Below are 21,434 nucleotides of genomic sequence, written 5' to 3'. Positions count from 1 at the left end.
ATATTGCCATGAACGAGGGTCTCCACCTGAACCAGCCCAGGCAGACCAGAAGGTGTGGTGCCAGAAGACCCCCCTCATCCCTCATGGACCACCCCATCAAAGAGCCATCATGATGAGGCAACAACTGATTGCACAGCTTTAGTTGTAGTCATCGATCGCCTGCCCATGGCGAGACGTTTTTTTTTTAAAAGCCATTTTCATATCAAACCATTTCTTTTTTATTTCTGTGACATGGTATTAACAGCACTCGTAATTGCTTCCCATTTCTTTGCTTTAGCAGATCCCGTAATTCCACTGCTGACATGCTAAAAATGACAGATTTTCCTTTTTGGAAGCTCAGACCTCCTAAAGTTGTTCTTTTTGCGCCTTGATGTCATTCTCATGACTCAACACTCAACACTTCCTGGCACAGGAGCGAGGAAGCACAGCTCCTAATATGGTATTATTTAGGGCGTGGAGTATGCAAATCTACTATCCTCGTGCACGTGAACTTAGATACGCACGAGTAGGATTCATCATTTACGCAGGTCGTTTACACACTTTTTCCAAAGTTAAGAGCGTTTGTTGAATCTGACGTGGCGTGTTCGTACGAGACCTTCTTACGAAAAAAGTAAGAGATATTTAGAATAAAAATACGAAAATGTTCTTGCATGAGGCCCAATGTATGTTAAATATATTAAATCCAAAACAGTTCTGCGAAGCACAAAATATTTATACTTTCTGAGCATTCACTCCCAAAAACTATGAAACCTACAATGAAACCTCCTCAATAGTGTTTCTTCGTTAAATCCTCTCTGGGGGAAGTTGTTTTAAACTTGTGTTGTGGGAGAAGGATGTCATGACATGTTCATGACTTCTGGCCTAGTTACATCCTGTGCCTTGTTGACTGGTTCAGAATATTGTTGATAGTTAGAAGGAGCGTGTTTATGATAAACTGCGAAAGCTAGGCGCCTCCAGAGAGGGCCACGTACACTTGTTATGATAAAACGGTATAAAAGGGTGTCACCAGATGGGCTCGTCGGACATTTTGTACATTCTGTATGCACATTCGCTGTGACGGTTTGTTCAATAAACTCCCCAATGGACGGCTGACCAACGCGGGATTCGACTCTAATTTCTCCACAACATAATGGTGACCCCGAATTCGTGAGAGTTTGCATCTGGATCCCGGCGGAGCGTGTCCTCTGTGCCCCGACAACCGACATCAGCTGTAACAAGCCGGCAGGTGGGATTTTGTTCCTACCATTGCAGTTGATCTTGGTTAGTGGAGCACAGCTGACGGCTTCTTCCGGCTTCCCCAAATTTAAAAGAACACAGGAGAGAGACGGATCCTGCACACGGTAAGCCCTTCCATTGTTTACTTCTGCGCAGAGGGGCTGCTGAAATTGTTTGGGAAACTGTGGGCCAAGAGGTGCCGTATGTGTGAATTTGGATAAAATTGGGTGAACAGCAGCTTATGTGAGTTGTAAAGCAGACAGCTGTGAGCAGTTGGTCGTGTTGATGTATTGTTGTGATAATTAAGAAGGACTAGTCGCTCATGCTCGGGCAGGGAATAAATCGATGAGTTTAAACTGGAATAATAGATACGCTTTTAGAGCAGGCAGGGTGGAAATCACCCGCTGATAGTGATGTCATAAAGCCGACGGCCGACCTTTAATGCATTGGGGGTTCGGGCTACCGTGGGATTATGGTTTGCATTAGTCATTAATATATGTGAAAATTATTTTCACTAGTCAAGGAGTAGACGAATGCTGGTAATTGATTGACTTGCGAACATAAAAGTTTGGAGGTGGAATCAAAACGGCAGTTCAAGAAAACTCTGAAAAAGTCAATTCCAGTTCTATACGGGCACATTTTAAGTATATATGTTTATATCATTTTATATATCTGCTTAGAACTCTTTGGAGTTATCCGAGACCTCAGTATAAAGACATTTTGAGAAGAAAATTCAAATTCGTTTACGTATTGACCACAGGAGATTATTATTAAGAGGTCACAGCGAAGCTGATAAATACACGTCAGCATTTGCTGCATTGGTCAAGAAACCATATCACAAGGCTTGTAGGGAAAACACATTTTGTATTCCATATATTGCCGACACCAACATCTCCTGAAAAATTAAAAGTCTAAATGAAAGAAATTGATAATTTAAAAATGTGAAGATTTGAACGGTGACTGACACAAAAACTTTGATCGACCGATTTGGTAATCGACTGACTTGGTATGAGTGTGTGGGACCGGTCTCTGTCTGTGTCTGTCAATGTGTGTGTGAAATCTGATGTTTGTGTGAATCAAGAAAAAGAAGAAAAGAGAAAAGGTTCTGACTCATATCATCCCTTGACTTTTGAGTATTCGTAGTATTTTAATTTACACTTAGATTTGCTTCATTATTATAACTGGCTTTATGGTCATAATTTGCTTCATTGGTATAATCTGCTTAATTGTGATAGTTGCCGCATTAATAACTTGGGGAAATAAGGTGTTGTTGCCGAAATGTGCTGCTATTTTTAAACGCTGTGGGTTTCTTTCTTTAAGACTCTATATTTTCGTTGAGTGCATCTTGTTATTATTGAATACTGCTGTGATTGGTGTTAAGTTTCTAAAGTTCTATTCTTAACAGGCGAGTGAATTGTGTTTTGGCTCTCAGGGGGACAGAGGGTGCTGCGCGCTCCCGCGACTGGTGTGTGGGCGCGTGCTCTGGCCTTGAGAGTTTCCTGCTGCTTCAAATGTTCGTGTGTGATCACATTTTCTTTCCTTGTGTCTTCCAGGGGCAATTTATGGTTGTACTGTAATAATTATTAGTTTCCTTTAGGTAATGTGCTAATTGCAGAGTTGTTATCAGTCGAGTAATGAGGGTTCCGCAATTCCTAAGGAAGAGGTTCTGTCCGTAGGCCATTGAGTCATCACGTCGTTCGACGTGAATGTGACATTCCTGATAAAGAAAGTTTCTCGCTTATGCATTGTTTCTGTATCTTTTGATTTGTAGTTTCCCTGTCCACAGCGTGTTAAATTGTATTTCTTTCTCTTTCTTAACAAATGCCATTTCGAGGTAAAGAATAGTGCAACTGTTATTTCTGTGTTAAATTGTATTTCTTCTCTGTCCAGCTGAAAGTTTGTATTTCCTCCTCTTTCTTAACTTGTAACAAAAAGTGTGACAAACGCCATTTTGAGTTGGGGTGTGGTTCAATTGTTATGTCTGGTTCAATTGTTATGCTTGGGAGGAGCTAATAACAGTCTAGGAAGTAGAGGTAATCGTGTGTTCATATTTGATTTGTTAGAAATTCACGTGGTGCATTGGAGGCAGGCTTAGAGGTGGGTTCATATTTTATTGGTTAGAAGTTACGTGTCTCAGACGTGTTTCACTGGAGTTAGATTTAGAGGTGTGTTCAGATTTCATTGGTCAAAAAAAAAAAAAAAAAATATTTTTATTTCATTGGTCAGAATTGACGTAGCTGTGACGTACATTGGATCATCTGGATTGGTGGAGGACATTGTGTGTGGATTGGATCGGAAGCATCCGGATGTGAACAAAAGTTGGGGCAACGCCTTTAGCCTGAGTCACTTCATACAGAGTAAGCATTAACTGAGCTTTTGATTAGTAATAAATTAACATTGGGTAGTATTAGCAATACAGCAAGTATTGATTAGCAATAATTAGTATTGATTAGCAATCACTAGCGTTGAATAGCATAATTAGCATTCAATTAGCATTGGTCAACAAGGAAGCTAGCATTGATTAGCAATAGTTAGCATTGGTTAGCATTAGTAGCATTTGTTAGCATTTCATTAGCCATAATTAGCATTGATCAGAAATACAGCTAGCATTGATTAGCAATAGTTAGCATTGGTTAGCATTAGTAGCATTTGTTAGCATTTCATTAGCCATAATTAGCATTGATCAGAAAGACAATTAGCATTGATTAGCAATAGTAATAAGGCAAATATTGGTTTAAATCTTAATTAGCAAGAGGTTAGCATTTATTAGCAACAGCTAGGAAGCTAACATCAATTGGCATTGGTTGGCAAACATTAACATTAGCAATAATAGTAACCGAACTCCAAACCAGAAGTCAAAAAGCTAAATTAGCCTAACATTGAATTAACATTGGTTTAATTTAATTTAAAAAAAAAAAAAAAAAAACAACCTAGAGCATAAGCTTTTAAAGCTAACGTAGGCTAACCTTAACATTAGCATTGACAACATCCAATCCAGTAATTAGCTGCATCTAAGCTAAATTTAGCCGAGCATTAAATTAGCATTGATTAGAGTTAAATAATTAGTGCATTTAAATTGACTTTCAAAAAAAAAAAAAAAAAAAAAAAAGGGGGAATACGAATAATAAATAAGGGAAATTTAGAAAATAGATAAGTAAATAAAAAGAAAAAGTCAAAAGACAATAGAAGGGAACTAACTAGGTGAAACAATGGATATAACACCAACAATAATCATCAGCGCCAAACATCCTGAACATTCCAAAGATATTAAAAAGATATCTCTAAAATGGGAAAAACGAACAAAAATTAACGTCTCACCCTGGCCAAAAGGTGGCACTTTCAATGTAACTACCTGTAAGATTATGGAACAAAGGATTAAAGCTTACAGACCAAAGGACAAAAGCAAAAAGAGACAGGAAAAAAGAGAGCTTGAATTAAAAGTTTTACATTTCTTTGAAAATGCAGAGCTATTTCCAACACTGCCGGGAGCAGCAAACATACAAGGAGATTCTGAAATAAAAGATCACAAAATATCTCATGAACGTCCAGAACTACAAATAGCTACATCAAGCAGTCATGGAGCTCCTGAGCCAGACGCCATCTGTAATTCAGATCAGGCAGGGGGACAGCTCCCACAATACCAAAAATCACCCGAACTGGCACCTCCAGTTCAAAAGGCATCTTCTGAAGAACATAAGAGTCCAACAGCGTCAGCACCGAGTTTGATAGAAATGACGCAGGGACAGTATGTGCCGTGGCAGACGCTCGACCTAGGGGGGCTGGTTGCTCGATTGCCGGACATTCACAGAGGTGCAAGTAGATGGATAAGAGCTTTTGAACAAGAGACTGTGCATAAACTGTTGTCTGTTGGACACATTAAGGCAGTGTGGGCACTGTGTTTTGGAACTTCTACCATGGAGGGCATTTTGAGACACAGTGAGAATGACTGGATGTTGAGCCACCGAGCTGATGGAACTGACTTTAATGCATATCGAGCTGCACTCTGGAGAGCGTTACGAGCTGAGTTTCCTGTGGGAGTGGACCTGGAAGCATTAAAGGGGGAACCACTGTCAGGAACAGAGAGTCCGGTTGTATACATTGCACAACAATTGAAGAAATGGAGACAAGAGTCTGAGGGAGAAATCGAGAAGAGCCCAGCTTGGGTGACATTGTTCAGAGTTTCCATCAAAGAGGCTCTGCCTGCCCCAGCTCAGGGGCGGCTGGAGGATGTGGTGGGGTTGAATTCAATGTCACATGGACAATTCCGAGACCACGTGGTGCATGCAGTAAACAAATACAGAAAAGAACTGAAACGGAAGGATCAGGAGAAGGATATGCAAAGGGAACTTGCACGGTTGCAGTTAGAAGAACTGCAAGCGAAGCAAGAGGTACGAAATGAGGCCATGACAGCGGGGGCCGCTGAACAGCCGTCACAGGGGCAAGTCCATCGTCGACCCTGTCAAAGGTCAAGAAGAGGTGCACCAGGAGGACGAAGGTCCTCGGGGGCATGATTTGGGCCTGTGGCGAGAGGGGACACTTTGTTTACAGCTGTCCGAGAGCACCGAGAAACCCGAGTGTTCGGCAGGACCGTGGCCAGTCCCTGGGGGGCGGAGCAAGTGGCCCGGCAGGTCCAAGGCGTTCCTCTGGCAGAGGAATCCCAGTATTGGTTTACATTGACATATAGAGGTAAGAAGTACACTTACATTAGACGTACTCAAAAGGGTTTAAAAACCGCCCTCAGGTGTGTCATCATTACAAAACAAAACAAAGTTTTCAAGTTAAGTGTGTCACTATTATTAAGTTTCTAGAACTGGAATTTAAATAGGTCACTGTTACTATTACAAAACAAAACAAAGTTTCTGAATTTAAAATTTAAATGTGCCACTATTACGAAGTTCTAAAATTTGAACGGAACAGAGTTTCTAATTTAAATTTTAGCATTGATAGTCTGAATTAGAGTATCTATTTAACCCATAGGGAATTACTGATATCTCTCCATCCTACTTGGAGGGAGTAAGAAAAGCGCCATGTCCAAAATAAATAAATAAATAACTAATGAATAAATAAGTGAAATTAAAATAAAACAAGTATGATCTTCTTTTGGGAGGATTATGCAATAAAATGCGCTTCCTCTGGAAGGAATCATGAAAGATCCAAAGATCAAAGGTTGAAAGCACACCTGGAGAGGACAACCGAGGCTAAGTTAGCCTTTGAAAATTTGAAACGAAATTAGCAAAAGTCATCCAAAACGGCCAACACTAGTCTATGAGAAGCCATTTTTCTTATATGTCTCCAATAAAAACCATAAGATTTCAGAACTAATAAATCAGAGTAGGTATGTTGTGACTCGGACAGGATGTTTGCAGGTTGTGCATCTTTTGACACATCCAGATGTGAATACAGAGGTGTACTACATCGGATCTGCGGAAGTCATTCCACGTGAGTTTGAAGGAGAACCACATGAGCGTGTGGCAGAAGCTGTGAGATACATTAAACTGAGACCTGACTTAGGAGCAACTCCACTTGTGCAGGCTGATGTCACTTATGTTGTGCATGGTTCATGTTGTGAGATCATTTGGGTGATCATGAGGTTTTGCAGTTGTGAAACAGGAAGGTGGAGAACTTTGTGACGGTGAAAGCTGAGAAGTGTGAACGGCCATGTTCGGCACAGTTGGCTGAACTGAAGGCACTAACGGAAGCATGTTGACTGGTGAAAGGTAAGGTTACGAATGTGTACACAGTTTCTGCATATGCCCATGATATTTTCTCTTCATTTGGAGCAGTTGTGAAGCAGAGAGGGTTCAGGAGGTCAGACGGAAGTCCAGCGCGACAGGAGGTCCAAATGGAGGAGCGGATTGCAGTCATGAAAATTGGAAATTGGCAGTGATACAGTGTCAAATAATCGTAAAGGTAACAAAATGGTTGGTAAAGGTAATATCGTGGCTGGTGAAGCAGCAAAAGTAGCATCAAAGTGCCGGCTTGCTGTTTTGGCACCTATGGTGTTACTGGAGCCAGAGGTCGCGCCATCACAAGGAGATTGGGCATACATATTGGATAAATAGTCGTAAATTTTTTTGGTAAGAGAATTGATTCATCTGTTTGTCTTTCCATCAGAGATTAGCTCAAATAATGGTTAAGTGTTTGTTTATAAAAGTGCAAGAGGCATTCTGCAGCAGCTGCGAATCAAGCAGCGCTGTGGGGCCGTTTATCATCCACAGAGTCAAGGGATGCATGAGAGGATCAATGGAACCTGGAAAGTGAAATTGAATTTAATCTGTGCGTAAAAACTAAACTAAACTAGATGCTTTGCTGCTTGCACTAATGAGCTATCGTATGCAGACTCATAGAGTCACGCACTAACACCGCATAAAATGCTAACGGGTCGACCCATGCCGGCACCTCAGTTGAGAGGTCCATTTGAAGGGCCCCCACTTGAGCAGGTGCAAACAGAGTGGACAGCTTACATGAAGCAATTAACTGCAATCCACAGAACAATCTATCTACAGGAGGAGTTCAGAGACTCAGGTCTCAAACAGCTGGTTGAGAGACCAGTGATGCCGGGCGACCAGGTGCACATCGAAGTGTTCCGGAGGAAGTGGCTTGAGCCAAGACGGAAAGGACCGTACACAATGGTGCGAGCAACATCAACAGCAGTTCAAGTGGAAGGTAGCAACACATGGTACCATTTGAATCACTGCACTAAGGTTCGGACTAAAGACACAGACGGAGTTAAGTCCGAGGGAAAGGATGAACGAAAGGAAGAGGTTAAGATTTCTGACACTAATGAGCATCCAGGTGTGGGTGTTGGCCGACAGCATGGGCTCAGGAGAACGAAGCCTGGAGATGTGGGACGGGATCCCGCAAACAGGAGAGGCTGGAAGGGTCCCGTGATGAAGCCACCCCGCAGGGAAGTAGCCAGCCTGGGTCAGATGAGTATGATGCAACAGTACACACCCACTCAGACCATGCCACGCCACAAACTTTGCCAGCAATACACACTAGAGCTAGTCGTGAGGAGGTATCTGCTAAGCTTGAATTTAAGTTCATGGAAGAAACGATTTGAGGAAGTGGGGATCATGGGTCCGGTGGAGGAGACGACCAAATCACCGCCTCTGGACGCCACGACAAAGGGGCAATCTGGTAAGATCATGTCAGATTGGGTCAGAAGGAGTTGTTCACAATGGTTGTAAGAATAGAAAGATTTTTCGGGAAAGGCTAGGGGGACTTGATACCATCAGCACAACAGGACAGAATAATCATGTTAATCCAAGAACAGACGGAGTGTACATGCACAGGTGGAGTCGGGAAAACAGTGTAACTGTGGAAAATGGGTTAAGGCAGCACAGGATATGTGGTATAGACGGGCATGGTACACTACGAGAGAACTGACAGCGACGGAGTGTCTCATATGCGCAGACGCTCCAGGAGCATTGCCTGTTGTTGTTCCAGAGCCACACACCTTCAGGGACTGTGCGGTGGTCCAGCAACGGGAATGCAGAGAAGGTAGGTTCACATCGGAGGGGGATAAACGGTTATTGTTTCCTATGTGTGGTATTAAGTGCAGATTGATGTTCGGGCCAAATAAATTACATAGTTATTTTCAAAATAAGGGAGGGCCACAAATTTGAGTCTTCTTGTGCGGAATTGAATCTGAGTACATCACAGGAGGGGCCTCCCACTGATTATAGAGTAGATTACAATGGTGAGTTTGGATGCTTTTGGAACTCGCGTAGGTAGTACTAATGTTAAATGAAAACAAGATTTATTGGGATTTATTTATTTGGATCAATAATGTGAAAATATAGAAATGATCATTTTAACTCTATATCTTTTTGGGGATCAGACACACCCAGTGGCTGAGAGTTACGGGATGTGTGGAGATCATGTTTTGTTAAATGTGCTACCCAACAGGGAGATAGGTTTTTGGGCACTGGTGAGGATGAATACATCGGTTGTGTTAGTGTATGACAAGGTAAACGAGATGCTAGGATTGGATGTGGAAGAAGGGAGAGTTAAAAGATCGAGTGATGGCTACATCAGGGATAAGCACGTTTACTTGGATGCAAATGACAGCCGAGATGGATTCCTTTGAGCTCAAAGCACGCAGGGAGATTGCAGCTGGATTTGAGGCTGGTTTGCAGGGAATCATATTTGACAAAATGGTGAGTGGATTAATTACATATAATACAACCAACAGGGAATTCTTAACTACACGGGTGAAGGGTTTGCAGGCTTTGGAGAACAACTACATGAGACGAGTATGATGGCTTGGTAGAACAGACAAGTTTTAGAACGGTTTGGAACGGTTACAACAGCCGTGAAGAAGTTCAGAGGACGGAGAGAGGAGCTGACGTGTGATGCTGGTGGAGGTGAACGGTGGTGGACTGGTCTGTTTGGGATTTTGGGAGAAGGGGGAGCGATGACAGTTAAGGCGGGAATAGCAATATTGTTGATAGTGAGGATGGTTTCCCTATTGGTGTGTTGCATTATACCCATTCTGAGAAGGTGGTTGCTGCAAGTGCTGTTCAAACGAACAGTGGAAGGAATCAGGAGGCAGATGACCATGCGAGACCAGGTCTGAGGACCAACGCATGGGAGAGCGGGTCAACGAATGAAGGTTATCAACGGACGGTTCACAAGTTTCTTTCCTCGAGGGTGGAACCAAGTTTAGTCTGACAGGGAGAAGAGATGCTGAAGATCTCTTTGATTGGGAGTGACGTACTGGCGACCTCTCCTCCCAGAGTTAGCTTAGCAGTTCCAGACCCAGCCGGACGGATGTTCGGCCAGAAGCAGACGACACCAGAGCACAGGAGATGGGACGGGACTGGAGGAGCTGCATTACATTGCATTTTATTACTATTGTTGTGTGATAATCCATAATTTTATGTATTGTACTTGATACAAAACGGTGATTAACTGATTTGAAGGTGGTGTATTCACTTTATGTGTATTATCAATCAAAACTGATCACTGATATGTCCATTGCCAATTGTGTCAGTCAACTGTTCGGAGTGCGACCTTGGTAAAGTGGTCGGTCGCCAAGTGGGGTGGGGCCGTAGGTGAGTTTTCCCAAGATAAGAACATGAGTTACGAAAGTAGCAGCCGGTGGGTTTTTCGCACCTATGCACTGCGAACAGTGGACAAGTGTGATGGCAATGTAAGACTTGTAGTGTTGTTGGATTCAATATCGTTTAATTTAATTTAATCATTTAATGTGATTCGGGTACACATATATATATTTTCTTTTTCATTTATTCAAAATGGTCCCGTTGATTGATATTGTAGAATTATTAGAATAATTTAGTGTTGATTATGTTAATTAATTCTTAATTAACTATGTGGGATGATTTTCTTTCATTTTAGATTATTTCTTTATTAAATCACTGATAAGTGATTTCAGGGGGGACTATGTGGGAGAAGGATGTCATGACATGTTCATGACTTCTGGCCTAGTTACATCCTGTGCCTTGTTGACTGGTTCAGAATATTGTTGATAGTTAGAAGGAGCGTGTTTATGATAAACTGCGAAAGCTAGGCGCCTCCAGAGAGGGCCACGTACACTTGTTATGATAAAACGGTATAAAAGGGTGTCACCAGATGGGCTCGTCGGACATTTTGTACATTCTGTATGCACATTCGCTGTGACGGTTTGTTCAATAAACTCCCCAATGGACGGCTGACCAACGCGGGATTCGACTCTAATTTCTCCACAACAGTGTCTGACTTGATGACTTTGTTCATCTTTCTTCCTCTCAGAGCCAGAGAAGACATTCGAATGTCTTCAACTTAGCAGCATGTAAATGTAAACCAACATGTAAATATATTTAATGTATGTTTATTTTTTACTTTTTTTTTACAGTGCAAGTTGGAGTTTCAGAGCTGCTTATCTGGGAAGACGATCTCCACCAGGTGTGATGGACTGTGCCCCTGCTTGCCCGGTCACGAGTTCAACAAACCACCACATAATACAGAGAAGGCTGGTCAGTACTGGATCCTCTTGCTAATATAGTTTTTCTTTAGTTAGAAACACAACTGTGTTTCTAGATTTGGGTAAAATCCCTCATCTTTTCGGCTCTGGCACGTTACAGTTAAAGGAGCCAAATCCGTGCTACTGAGCTCTAGGTAGAGGCTATACTATAGTACTTTGAGGCTAAATCTTTGTCAAAATCAGCTAGTCATGTGGTGCTGGTAACTGAGTGCCCAGCAGTGGCAGATGAGAAGGCTAAGGGGACTACTCCTTTGACCAGCACATTCTGGGATGTGTCTGCAACCCATAGGATTATCACCTTTGATCATGCTAATGTCTCAGCTGGGCATCGGCATTGCAAGGCTAGTCACGAGCATGTCTAGGCTGGAAACAAGCATGCAGAGGCTGACAACCTTCTTCATATTTTTGTCTATTGTTTTGACTATTAGTTTGTCAAAGCTAGCTAGAGTAGCAAATTACATAGCTTGTCTTATTCTTCTCTGATAAACAGTTCACTGCATGGTGCTCTACTGCAAAAAACTGTGGAATGGGCTGTTACTGCAGACTGTGGCTGTGTTAATGTTATATGATGTATAGATGCAGAAAAAAAATGGGATTATCATTTTAAGTTTTATTTTAGTTTCACATGCAGTATCTAAATACTCTTCCAACTACAAGTATATAGATTTTAGTCCCAGTTTTGTTTATTACACCAAAGTGACTTAGTTTGTCCTCTTTGTCTCTCTTTATGTTATTATATGAAAGCTTTAATCGATATTTCAGGTAAATGCTTTTGCGGGTAGTGGGAAATTGGGATGTGCTCACAAAGAGTTGACTAAGGGAAACTGATCTATATTCAAGCCATTTGCGGGTTCGGAAACACCTCCGTGACTCGTTACAACACATACAGCCCCTTTCACCAGTTATGCCTCATACTCTCCGGTAATTCTAGGTGTTTCGATTCCCATTCCTGTCATCTCTTCCCTTACTCATGTTATTTTCTTCTCATCCCATCACCCCTACCCCTTCTGTGACAGCAGCAGGGATTGGTGATGGAGTGAGTGTGTGTGTCTCATTGTTTGTCATGAAAATAGGATTTCAGCAGATGGATGGAAGGATTCCGGTAGAGAAATGCAATCTAAAGGAAAGTAGCACAGAAAAGGATGGATTGTTATTGTTACAGAATTCCTCTCTTTCAAACAGGGGAGTGTTGGAATGGTTTTATAGTGTATTTGTAGTGAAACTATCTATCTGTCTATAATCTATTCTAATATCTGCCTGGTTAATTTGGTCTGATATATTTTTAATAAATACTAAGGTTCATCAGCAGTGTTTAAAATAAATATAAAGCGTCTGCTCATTAATGACAGCTCTCTCATTATCTTACACTCAAATTACTCTCAGATTGGAAGCAGTTTGAGAGAAGTGTTTCACGAATTGGACTTCTGTTCATAACCCCCCCCCCCCACACACACACACACATCTCCACCCTCCTCTTCCCCACTTTGTTCAGTAAAAGCTGTAATTATGTCTTTGGTTCACTGAAGGCTTGGCCCTGGGAACAAACAGTGTTGATGAGTTTGTGTGAAGAGAAAGAGAATCCATTTTTTTCCCCACTCTTTTCATGAGTATCTCTGTTCTTTTCTGTCAACTTGTCCTAAGTCCATCAATCAAATAGCAGGTCCAAAGGTTTGTACATTTATAGTTGGCAGGGATTAATAAAGAGTGCGTTTGTCATATCCTCTCCCTGATCGATTAGATCAGCAAGGCATAACATTTAACAGATGGGGATGGCAGTAAGTGAAGGGGGAAAAAAAATGTGTGTGTTTGTATCATGTGTCATATTTTGTTCCCATAGCAACAGCCAACAGATTGCAGCAGTTTGATAAGTGCAATCACTACCCCGTGTTTACCGATAGCCACAGGGTCAAGCAGGATTTGACCATTCATAAGCAGAGTTCTGCTTAAATATTTCTAGTCTGCGAAGCACCTGCAACTGTAGTTTCATAAGCATCATTTTAATAGCGTCATTATTTCTTTGTTGCTTTTACGTTGGAGATTAGTAGAAGAGACATAATGTCATAAATAAATATGTAAATTGTTTACTAATTTAGAACTGTAAGGGTGTAATTATATGTTTTTAAACTGTATATTACAAAAATGACCGTTTTTTGTTTTATTTTTATTTTGTGTGTGTGTTACCATTGATAGGGCAATCAGATTGGGTCAACTGTCAAACAGAAATTCTTTGTTACAAAAATTAAATATAATTTTTAAGTACAAGTACAAGAAAAGTACAAACACCTGATGTTATCGGTGTGAAAGAACGGTAGCTGGATTTGAAAGGCAAAGTCGAGAGGTAAAATGTTGGACAGGCAGAGCTAAGCTAATTAAAGTGGCATTTATGTCCTTACAGCGGTGTTAAATGGCTTTGCTGAGGCCAAAGAGCTGACAGAGCCCTGTTCATTTAATCTCAATTACTAGTGATATTGCTGTCATTTTATAAAATGAATCGCTTAATTTCATGGGAAAATTAAGTCAGACTGTTTTAGTGATTTTAATTACTGAAACGTTGATATCAGTGGCATCAGATTAGACAAATTGAGGAAAAAATAACTATGTATTTCGAGTCATTATATCCACACTAAATTGTAAAGTTCTCGGAAAGCTGCTGTTGAGGAGGCTAAAACAAAGTTTGCTCCACATTAGTCAGTGAGGTCTAATTTACAGTTTACTGATTAGGTCTGGGGTCAATATCACACCCTATCTAACCCTAGTTATATATACTCTATATAACCCTATATATCCCTTGAATTTGAATTTTGGACACTCATTGATAATTTCTTACTTGTTTCTTGTTGTTCTGGGGACTGCTTTGTGTAGTGTTGCACCACTTCATCATCGTTATTTGTATTCCCTTAGCGGTTTTCTTGCCATTGATTGAAAAGAATCGAGGATATACTATTGAGGATGGAATTCTACTGTAAATAACTACATTTCTGTCGTCCTAAAGGAGACGAAATAGGAATTCTTGAGGCACCTTTCTTTAACGTTCTAAGTAGTTAACCACTTGTCATCATGTCCACCAGTTAGGATAACCAGTTTTGTTATTGCTAGATTGTTTAAATTTAGCTGGAAATATAATGCAAAATTCCTTTTTTAGGGTTTAGGCTTTGAAGAAAATGTCTGATTGAATGTTCTGCACAGTAAATGAACACAGGCAGACACAACCCTGTGGCTCTGGTACAAATGTGCCAGAATTATCACACGTATTTTCATTCTCCCAATGACCATGTCCAGTCACCTTTTATACATAAACTACCAGAAATAAACTAACAGAAATGTTACACATCCTTTTTCCATGTTGTTTCTCACCATTTGACGCTTGATCCAATGCTCTCCAACGCTCTCCAATGTTGTCATCTTGTCATCTATAAAGAGATGCTTAACGTTTTACACTCAAGCAACTGTATTAAATTATGTTTTTTTGATAAACATCACAGAACCGTTGGGGGCAAAACTCATACAGATCCAAACCCCACTCACTTCTTTATCTGGTGTATCTGTATGATTAAACTAATATTAGTCTTATACAATTGTTTTTTTTTCATAATATGAGACAGTAACAGGCACTGTTGGTTATTAGCTTTTATACAGCTAAAAACGTCATTTGTCCTTAAATTTAAGCAGACATTAAGACACCCCAGTAGCTACATAGTTAGGCTGCGAACCATGAATGTAGTGTCACTGGTTGGGAATTTGTTTTAAGTCATTCACCTGTGTACAAAGGCATCAAGCAGCTTTTATAGATTAACCACTTTCTGTTTTTCTCATTTCTGCTGTTCACTCATTTCTTACAACGATATAGTTGCAAATGTGAAGCATGCAGCAGCAAACAATTTATTTGGAATTCAGGGTGGACTTTTTTTTTTTAACCAGTCAGAGCCGTATGCATTAAATAAAAAATTTTGAGTACTTTTCCTTCAACAACACTAACCTTTATCAGCGTAATGCAGACCTATGAGGTACACGTGTGTTTGTCAGTCACATATTTTCCTACACCACACCACCTCTATTTGTTTTTCATGTGCTTTCTATTGCATGTCTCCAGCCCTTCACCTCGCAGAATGTTCACTCCACCTCCACTTTTTGGCACTCTCTGCCTTTTGTGCCCTTTTCGGCATTGTTCAGTGAACTGTAAAATAGATGCATTGTTGCAAATAGAGCTCAACCATCCTCTGTTTTTTTCACAAGGCCATTCAGTTCCCATACAGATGACGCAAAGTAAAAAAAATATATAGTCTGAAACGGAGATTTTGGAAAATGAAAATCAATGATTAGACCATAATTTAAAGTTTACTTTGTTGATTGTTAATTTGTCTGCTAAAAATCCATTGCAGCCGTTTGTCTGATTGTTAGACAAAGGTTAGCATATTGACACAGAGATGTAATTTGATCTGTCATCTCCCCTGAGGCAGCACTGCCGTGATGCTGAGCATCAACACTTTCTTGTAGAAAAACACTGAGTCGAGCTGGCACAAAGTGATCCAGCAGGTGATCATGTGCAAAGTCCCACGTCAGTGCTGGTTACGGTCTGGGATATTTTCTAAAGTAAAAATACTTTGTTTGTTTTGTGTCAGCTACTGTGGAACAAAGACATTGACTTGACAAAGAGAGCTGTTTGAGCCTGAAAAGGGATGAATTCACTAACTAAATTAGATTTATTTCCCCTGGCATTTCTGTCTTACAGCTACAACAGAGAGCACACAGGAGGACAGACTGGGCTCTCCTCTCTTCTGCCTCCATACTTCCTATCCTCTCCAAACACATGCCAGTTGCTCAGAGATTTTCTCCAGAGTGCTTGCAAGTGTTCGGAGTGCCAATCGAGCATTTTTAGCTCATCTTATTGAGGCGGTCTTCATATACGGCCCGTTCCCATTCTGTATTTCAGGCCTGAAAGATGACCAGCCAAGTAAGAAAAAAAGTAACCGCATGAACATTTCAGTTCAGCAGTAATTTGCGGCAGCTATAATATCCTGCACACGATAATAACGGCAATTTTGATAATTAGAGGTTTCAACACACTTGCCGTAATATGGCAGCGAAACTGCTATTGGTAGCAGCTTGATAGACCACATATTAACACTTGACAAGCTGCACTTGTTTCTGGTTTCTGACAGTGCCTTGAATACAAAACGCAATGAAAGTATTTCACTTTTCATTACAAGGATATCACTGAAACTAAATCCAGTGCAGTAATGAACGAACCACACAAACTCTGAATAACATGGATGTTCCTCTTCTCCTCAACTTACCCAGGCCTCGGAGGCACAATGCAAACAGATTAATGAGAAGGTTGAATTCCATTTAGCTTCAAAGCTCTGATACTGTGCATATTGAATTGAACAAAGTAACAGTTAGCATTGCTATATATACACCAGGTGAGAAGTGTTAATGCCTGGCAAAGCTTTATTTGGAGGAGATGTGTGTCCCACAATATCTGAGGAGTTGGGAGTTAGATAAAAAAAAACAAAAAAAAACAGTTTAAGTTTAACCTTAGGAGTGATACTATTTTTGCAACCTGTCTGCATTTTTCCTTGTATTTATCTGTAGCTGTCTCTCTGTCTGAGCACACGGTGTATTACTGATCATTATCTGGGCTAACCTTAACTCACTGCCAGTGAGATTGCCCTGGAAAGCTGATAGCTTGGGGCACAGAAAAATCAGACATAACCTTGTATCTTTTTAATGAATCTGACCTTCTATCTACCTCATATCTCTTATCTGACTATTGCAGTTCCTTTCTTTCTCCCTCTGTTACCCTGTTTAAAATTGTCATTCTCTCTCAGCAACCTCTCCCTCTCCATCTTCCTAATCATCTTGATCTGATCAGGCCATGCTGCTGAAGTCTCAAGGTGATCACCACCAACCTTTTTTACGTCTGGAATAAGAGACTCTCCTTCTCTTTTATCGGCCAAACTTAGTTAATTACTTATAGATAATAAAGGAGGCCACTAAGGACTTCAAGGCCTCACATCTGATGTTCGGCGTTATACATCAAGAAGTCTGAAGGACACATTTATCTCAACACCTTAACCCGTCTGGTGTGATTCACATCAAATGTAACTCATTCACCTTCTCATGGCAACTAAACAGGAACAAATTAGTTGTACTAGGAATACAAACCTGGACAACAGGATGTATGCATCCAAACTAAGAGTCTATCAGACATTTGAATGCGTAAATAATTTATTGGACTGGGGAAGATGTCATTTTGGTTAGAAGATTTGCCAAGCCTTGGTTATTAGATAATACATATTATATGTTGCTGTTTGTTTTACCTATTTATCCAGTAATTAGGCTCATTTAACGAGCATTCATGCAAACAAGTGAGCATAATTGATGTGTCACAATCAACACAATCAACACAATGACATCCTGTAACATGAAAACAATTATCCTTTCCTAACCCTAAATATGTAGTTTCATTTTCAAAAATTGTTCCCACTAAAACTAAGTAGTTTTACCACCTAGTTAAGGTCCTGGCTAAGTTTTAGTGGGTAAACCTAGCCAGGACCTTAGGTGGTTGTGATATGTAAACACATAAAAACAGGTTCATGACGGAAAGTGCTACTTTGTGGTAAACACTTCAAATGTTCATATTTCCAGGTCTTAAATATCTGAGATGTGATATCTCCTACCACCCGTAGGGTATTAAATTTTAAGTCTTTTTGCCTCCTAACCAATGTATAGAAGTCTGGTTTAACGTTTTATGATTACTCAGCTCGTATCCATCTGATAACTAACTGTCATCTGGTTCAGCTTGAGCTTGAATTGTGAAGTGACGGGAAGGACGCTGTCTTAACATTATTGCTCATCTTTATTCTTTCTATAGAGGCAGCAACATTACATACAGCTGTTTGGCAATACAAGTAGAGCCTACATTCATCCGTCTACATAACTGTTCGGGAAACTTCAGCCACTGCATACTCACCACGTTAAGCACCAAATATAGAGTATAAAGGCGAGGTACAAATTGTCGATTTATTCCTCGAAAAAATTAAGTTTTTCCTACTGATTTTTTTACTAAAACTCCATCAATAATGTAAAGATCCTGTTGAGGGTCGTAGCATGGTTGATTTTAATGTTTAAGTGTTAAAAATGCTAACGTCCTCACCATGTTGTGTTGTTTTAATTTTCTGATCAAGTGACTACATAGCAGCTGCTCATATTTCTGCTTTACCTTAAAACTGAGATGAAGTCGCCAGATTAATGTTTGTGTTTAAATACACTTATTTTCTTTATTTGCAGTCCATTTTATATCTGGAGCACAACCACATAACATGTCATTTCTGAGCATTTGAATGTCAAGACCATACAGTGTTCCACGTTTTTTAAGTTAAAGTTTATCACATTAGCTTGCTAGTATACAGGTTTTGTAATGATTTCATTCTTACTTTTGTGTCCAACGGGCAGCAGGATAGTGTGTGTCTTCAGACTTGTGGTCCATGTGTCTTTATCTTGTGTGCAAGTTTGCAGCTTTGCTCTACTGTATTTTCTGTCTGTTTTTGTAAAAACTGATGATTTGTAGAGCTTTATGGCTGCTCACTTCTGCAGAGATCAGTTTGCAGACACAGCAGAGGTGAGAAAGTGCTGCATGAGACATAAGGGAGGAAGGATGAGCAGATAATTCTGAGCTCACTCTTTGATATTCGGCTCTAAGCTATGATTCACGGTGAAAACGCCTGTCTGTGTCTGGCTTTCTGAAGGCTGGTTGTCGACTTCCACTTAAATGCAACAGGAAAGGTTTGATGTCAAACCAGCTTTGATGGTTTACAATTTGAGCTCTGTCAAATCTAACACAGCAGTGCATCTGTATCTCTGTGCCCATGTGTATCTTTACTGGAACCACCAAGGGGCAATTGTTTGGTTTACCGACATCAATGTTTTAATGTTTCCAAAATGTTGCTGTTGGAATTGGGCTGGGTATCTTCATACCCCAAGGCTTCTGGTTGCTCAGTCTTTCTCTCAAATCCTCTTCTTCATTGTATTTTGAAATGGGTCAAGTTAAATCAGCAGCAGCAAACATAAGTCAATAAACGAGTGAATGAAGTACTAAACTTCTTAGAGTTTCCTCCTCTTTGTTTTTTTACTGGACGACAGTTATACCTGACTGGTGGTTACCATGATGAACTGGTAGGAATGTTTCACAGCGGTTGCACCGGTTGCGTTTCTTATCAGTGCCTGGTCATAACTTTGCAGTGTGACACAAAAATAATGCACCCTTTGAAAATAAGCTGCACCTTGAATCCCTTTAAAATTCTTAATTTGGAAATGACCCAAAAGATGATTACTGATGAGTAAGATCCCTTCCTTAACAACGTGAAAAGTAACTGCAACTCTCCTTTAACAATGATAATAAGAAGACAGCTTTAAAAAAGCAAATATTGTTACCTAGGCGCTGTTAGGACAATTGATATAATTCATAACAAGGAGCTGATTCAACATCGGGATTTTTTTTAAACTGGCATAAATGCAACACGTGGAGAATGTGTTAAGACAAACGCTTCTAATGTTGCGCTGCTACTTTTTATTTGCTTTCATTGTAAAATGGCATAATAGACCATTTTACTACAGTGTGTTGTGTCTAATAGTGTGTGAATGTTTTCAGCTTCTCCTCTTTGACTCAGCGCCCTCCAAAAGGGCCCTTTACACAGACAGTGGTGTGAACTCTGTCTGAAACAATTTCAGTCACACAGAGAACAAAAGATAGAGGGGGTCCAGGGAGACTCATTCTGGTTCAAAGTGTAAAGTCCAACAGACTTCACTACAGAAGAAGTGAGGGAGGAAGCAATAGAGTCAGGAGATGGGAAAGGTGGAATAAGAGGAAGAGGGGCAGAGGCAGTGTACTGTATATAACTTAAATTACTTATATCTGGGTCTGTTGGTGGGGTGGGCACGGAGGAATGGTAAATGAAGCATTCAAAGCAATTAAAGTGAGAGAAATAGGAGAGTGGGATTTATCTAAGTGGTTTTCTAAGTCGAGGGCAGAAACTGGATTAGGTACGGCCAGGTGGGATAAGCGGTTAGGAACTAATGCACTGATAGAGTTGGAGAAGGGAAAGAAACTGGACAATAATAAGAAACAATAAATAGAGTGGAATAAGCAAGAATTCCTCAAAGGGAACCATTAATGCCCATTAAATCAACAGATTCAAACCTGATGAGGAGATTAAATTAAAAACATGTGGGTGATGTGATGAGATGTGGGTGTAAAAACGTGCAACATACCACCAACTGTGGTTCTGCCTGTGGGAGCATTTTAAACCGGAGGTAAATGAGAGATAATGTTGTTGGTTTTTTTCTTTGTTCCTGCTCCAGAGCGGGGAAATGAAGAGCACTCTGAAATGTGAAATGTTATCTGTAGGGTCCTGTAGGATTATAACACACACACACACACACGCAAACTCACGTACACAGTCAGACCACCTTGTAATTCCTTGGGTTATGTCACACGGCTAGCCAGCAAGATAAATGTTACCTGTCCTCTGCTCCAGCTCCTGTGTGTTACCTCGGGCATCCACTGTTTTATGGAAGCACACGCACACACTATCCCAAAACGTTTACTGAGAAATACTGTGTGTATATGTGCTTTCTTCTGTGTATGCATGTTTGGGCAAAAGAAAAAACATAAAACCTTGCAACGAGTGAGATGACAACATATCAGCCCCTCTTTAGTGTGTGTGCTTTAATGTGTGTGACATGCTCCCGTGTGTAGCATGTATGTGTCTTGTTTGATGTTATGCTGCAGACTCCACTCGATCCACTTACAGCGTGATGTAATTCAGGTCCTCACACAGCATCCAGTCAGCTTTGTTCTTGTCTGTTAGCGTAAACACCTGTATGTTATAGTGTGTGTTTGCCAGAGGGAGAATTAGGATGATATTTGCCTCTTTCCCCCCTTTTTTTTTTTTTAAAAAGAGCATCCATGAATGAGATGTCATTGTCGGGATAACATTCTTGCCATTTGTGTTTAGGCATTCATCTTTAATCTCTGCAAATCTTTGCATGTTTCACAGCAAACTGCAAAAATTAATTCTGCAATAAAAATGCTGCATGAATTCTACCAACCAAACCTCCCCACTCCCCCTTCCCAACCTCGTGCATTGCGCTGAATGACAAACTTGGAGCGTCTGGATTGACAGGCTCAGTGCAAGGTGGAAAATGACTTTTGCCCTCCAGCACATTTATA

At 40.6% G+C, this 21,434-nt stretch overlaps 1 protein-coding gene across 1 annotated transcript in view; it reads left to right on the top strand.

Moving 5' to 3' along the window:
* spock1 (SPARC (osteonectin), cwcv and kazal like domains proteoglycan 1) overlaps positions 1 to 21,434 on the top strand; it is a 128,783-nt gene that overhangs the window by 98,433 nt on the left and 8,916 nt on the right. Inside the window, exon 6 of the mRNA XM_075481323.1 lies at positions 11,075 to 11,195. Coding sequence (XP_075337438.1) covers positions 11,075 to 11,195 — 121 coding nt within the window. The remainder of the gene's footprint in view (positions 1 to 11,074; positions 11,196 to 21,434) is intronic.

Source organism: Odontesthes bonariensis, chromosome 13, assembly GCF_027942865.1.
Source record: "Odontesthes bonariensis isolate fOdoBon6 chromosome 13, fOdoBon6.hap1, whole genome shotgun sequence".
NCBI lineage: Eukaryota > Metazoa > Chordata > Actinopteri > Atheriniformes > Atherinopsidae > Odontesthes > Odontesthes bonariensis.
Note: the sequence above shows the minus strand (reverse complement) of the source record. Positions and strands in the feature narration are given on the sequence as shown.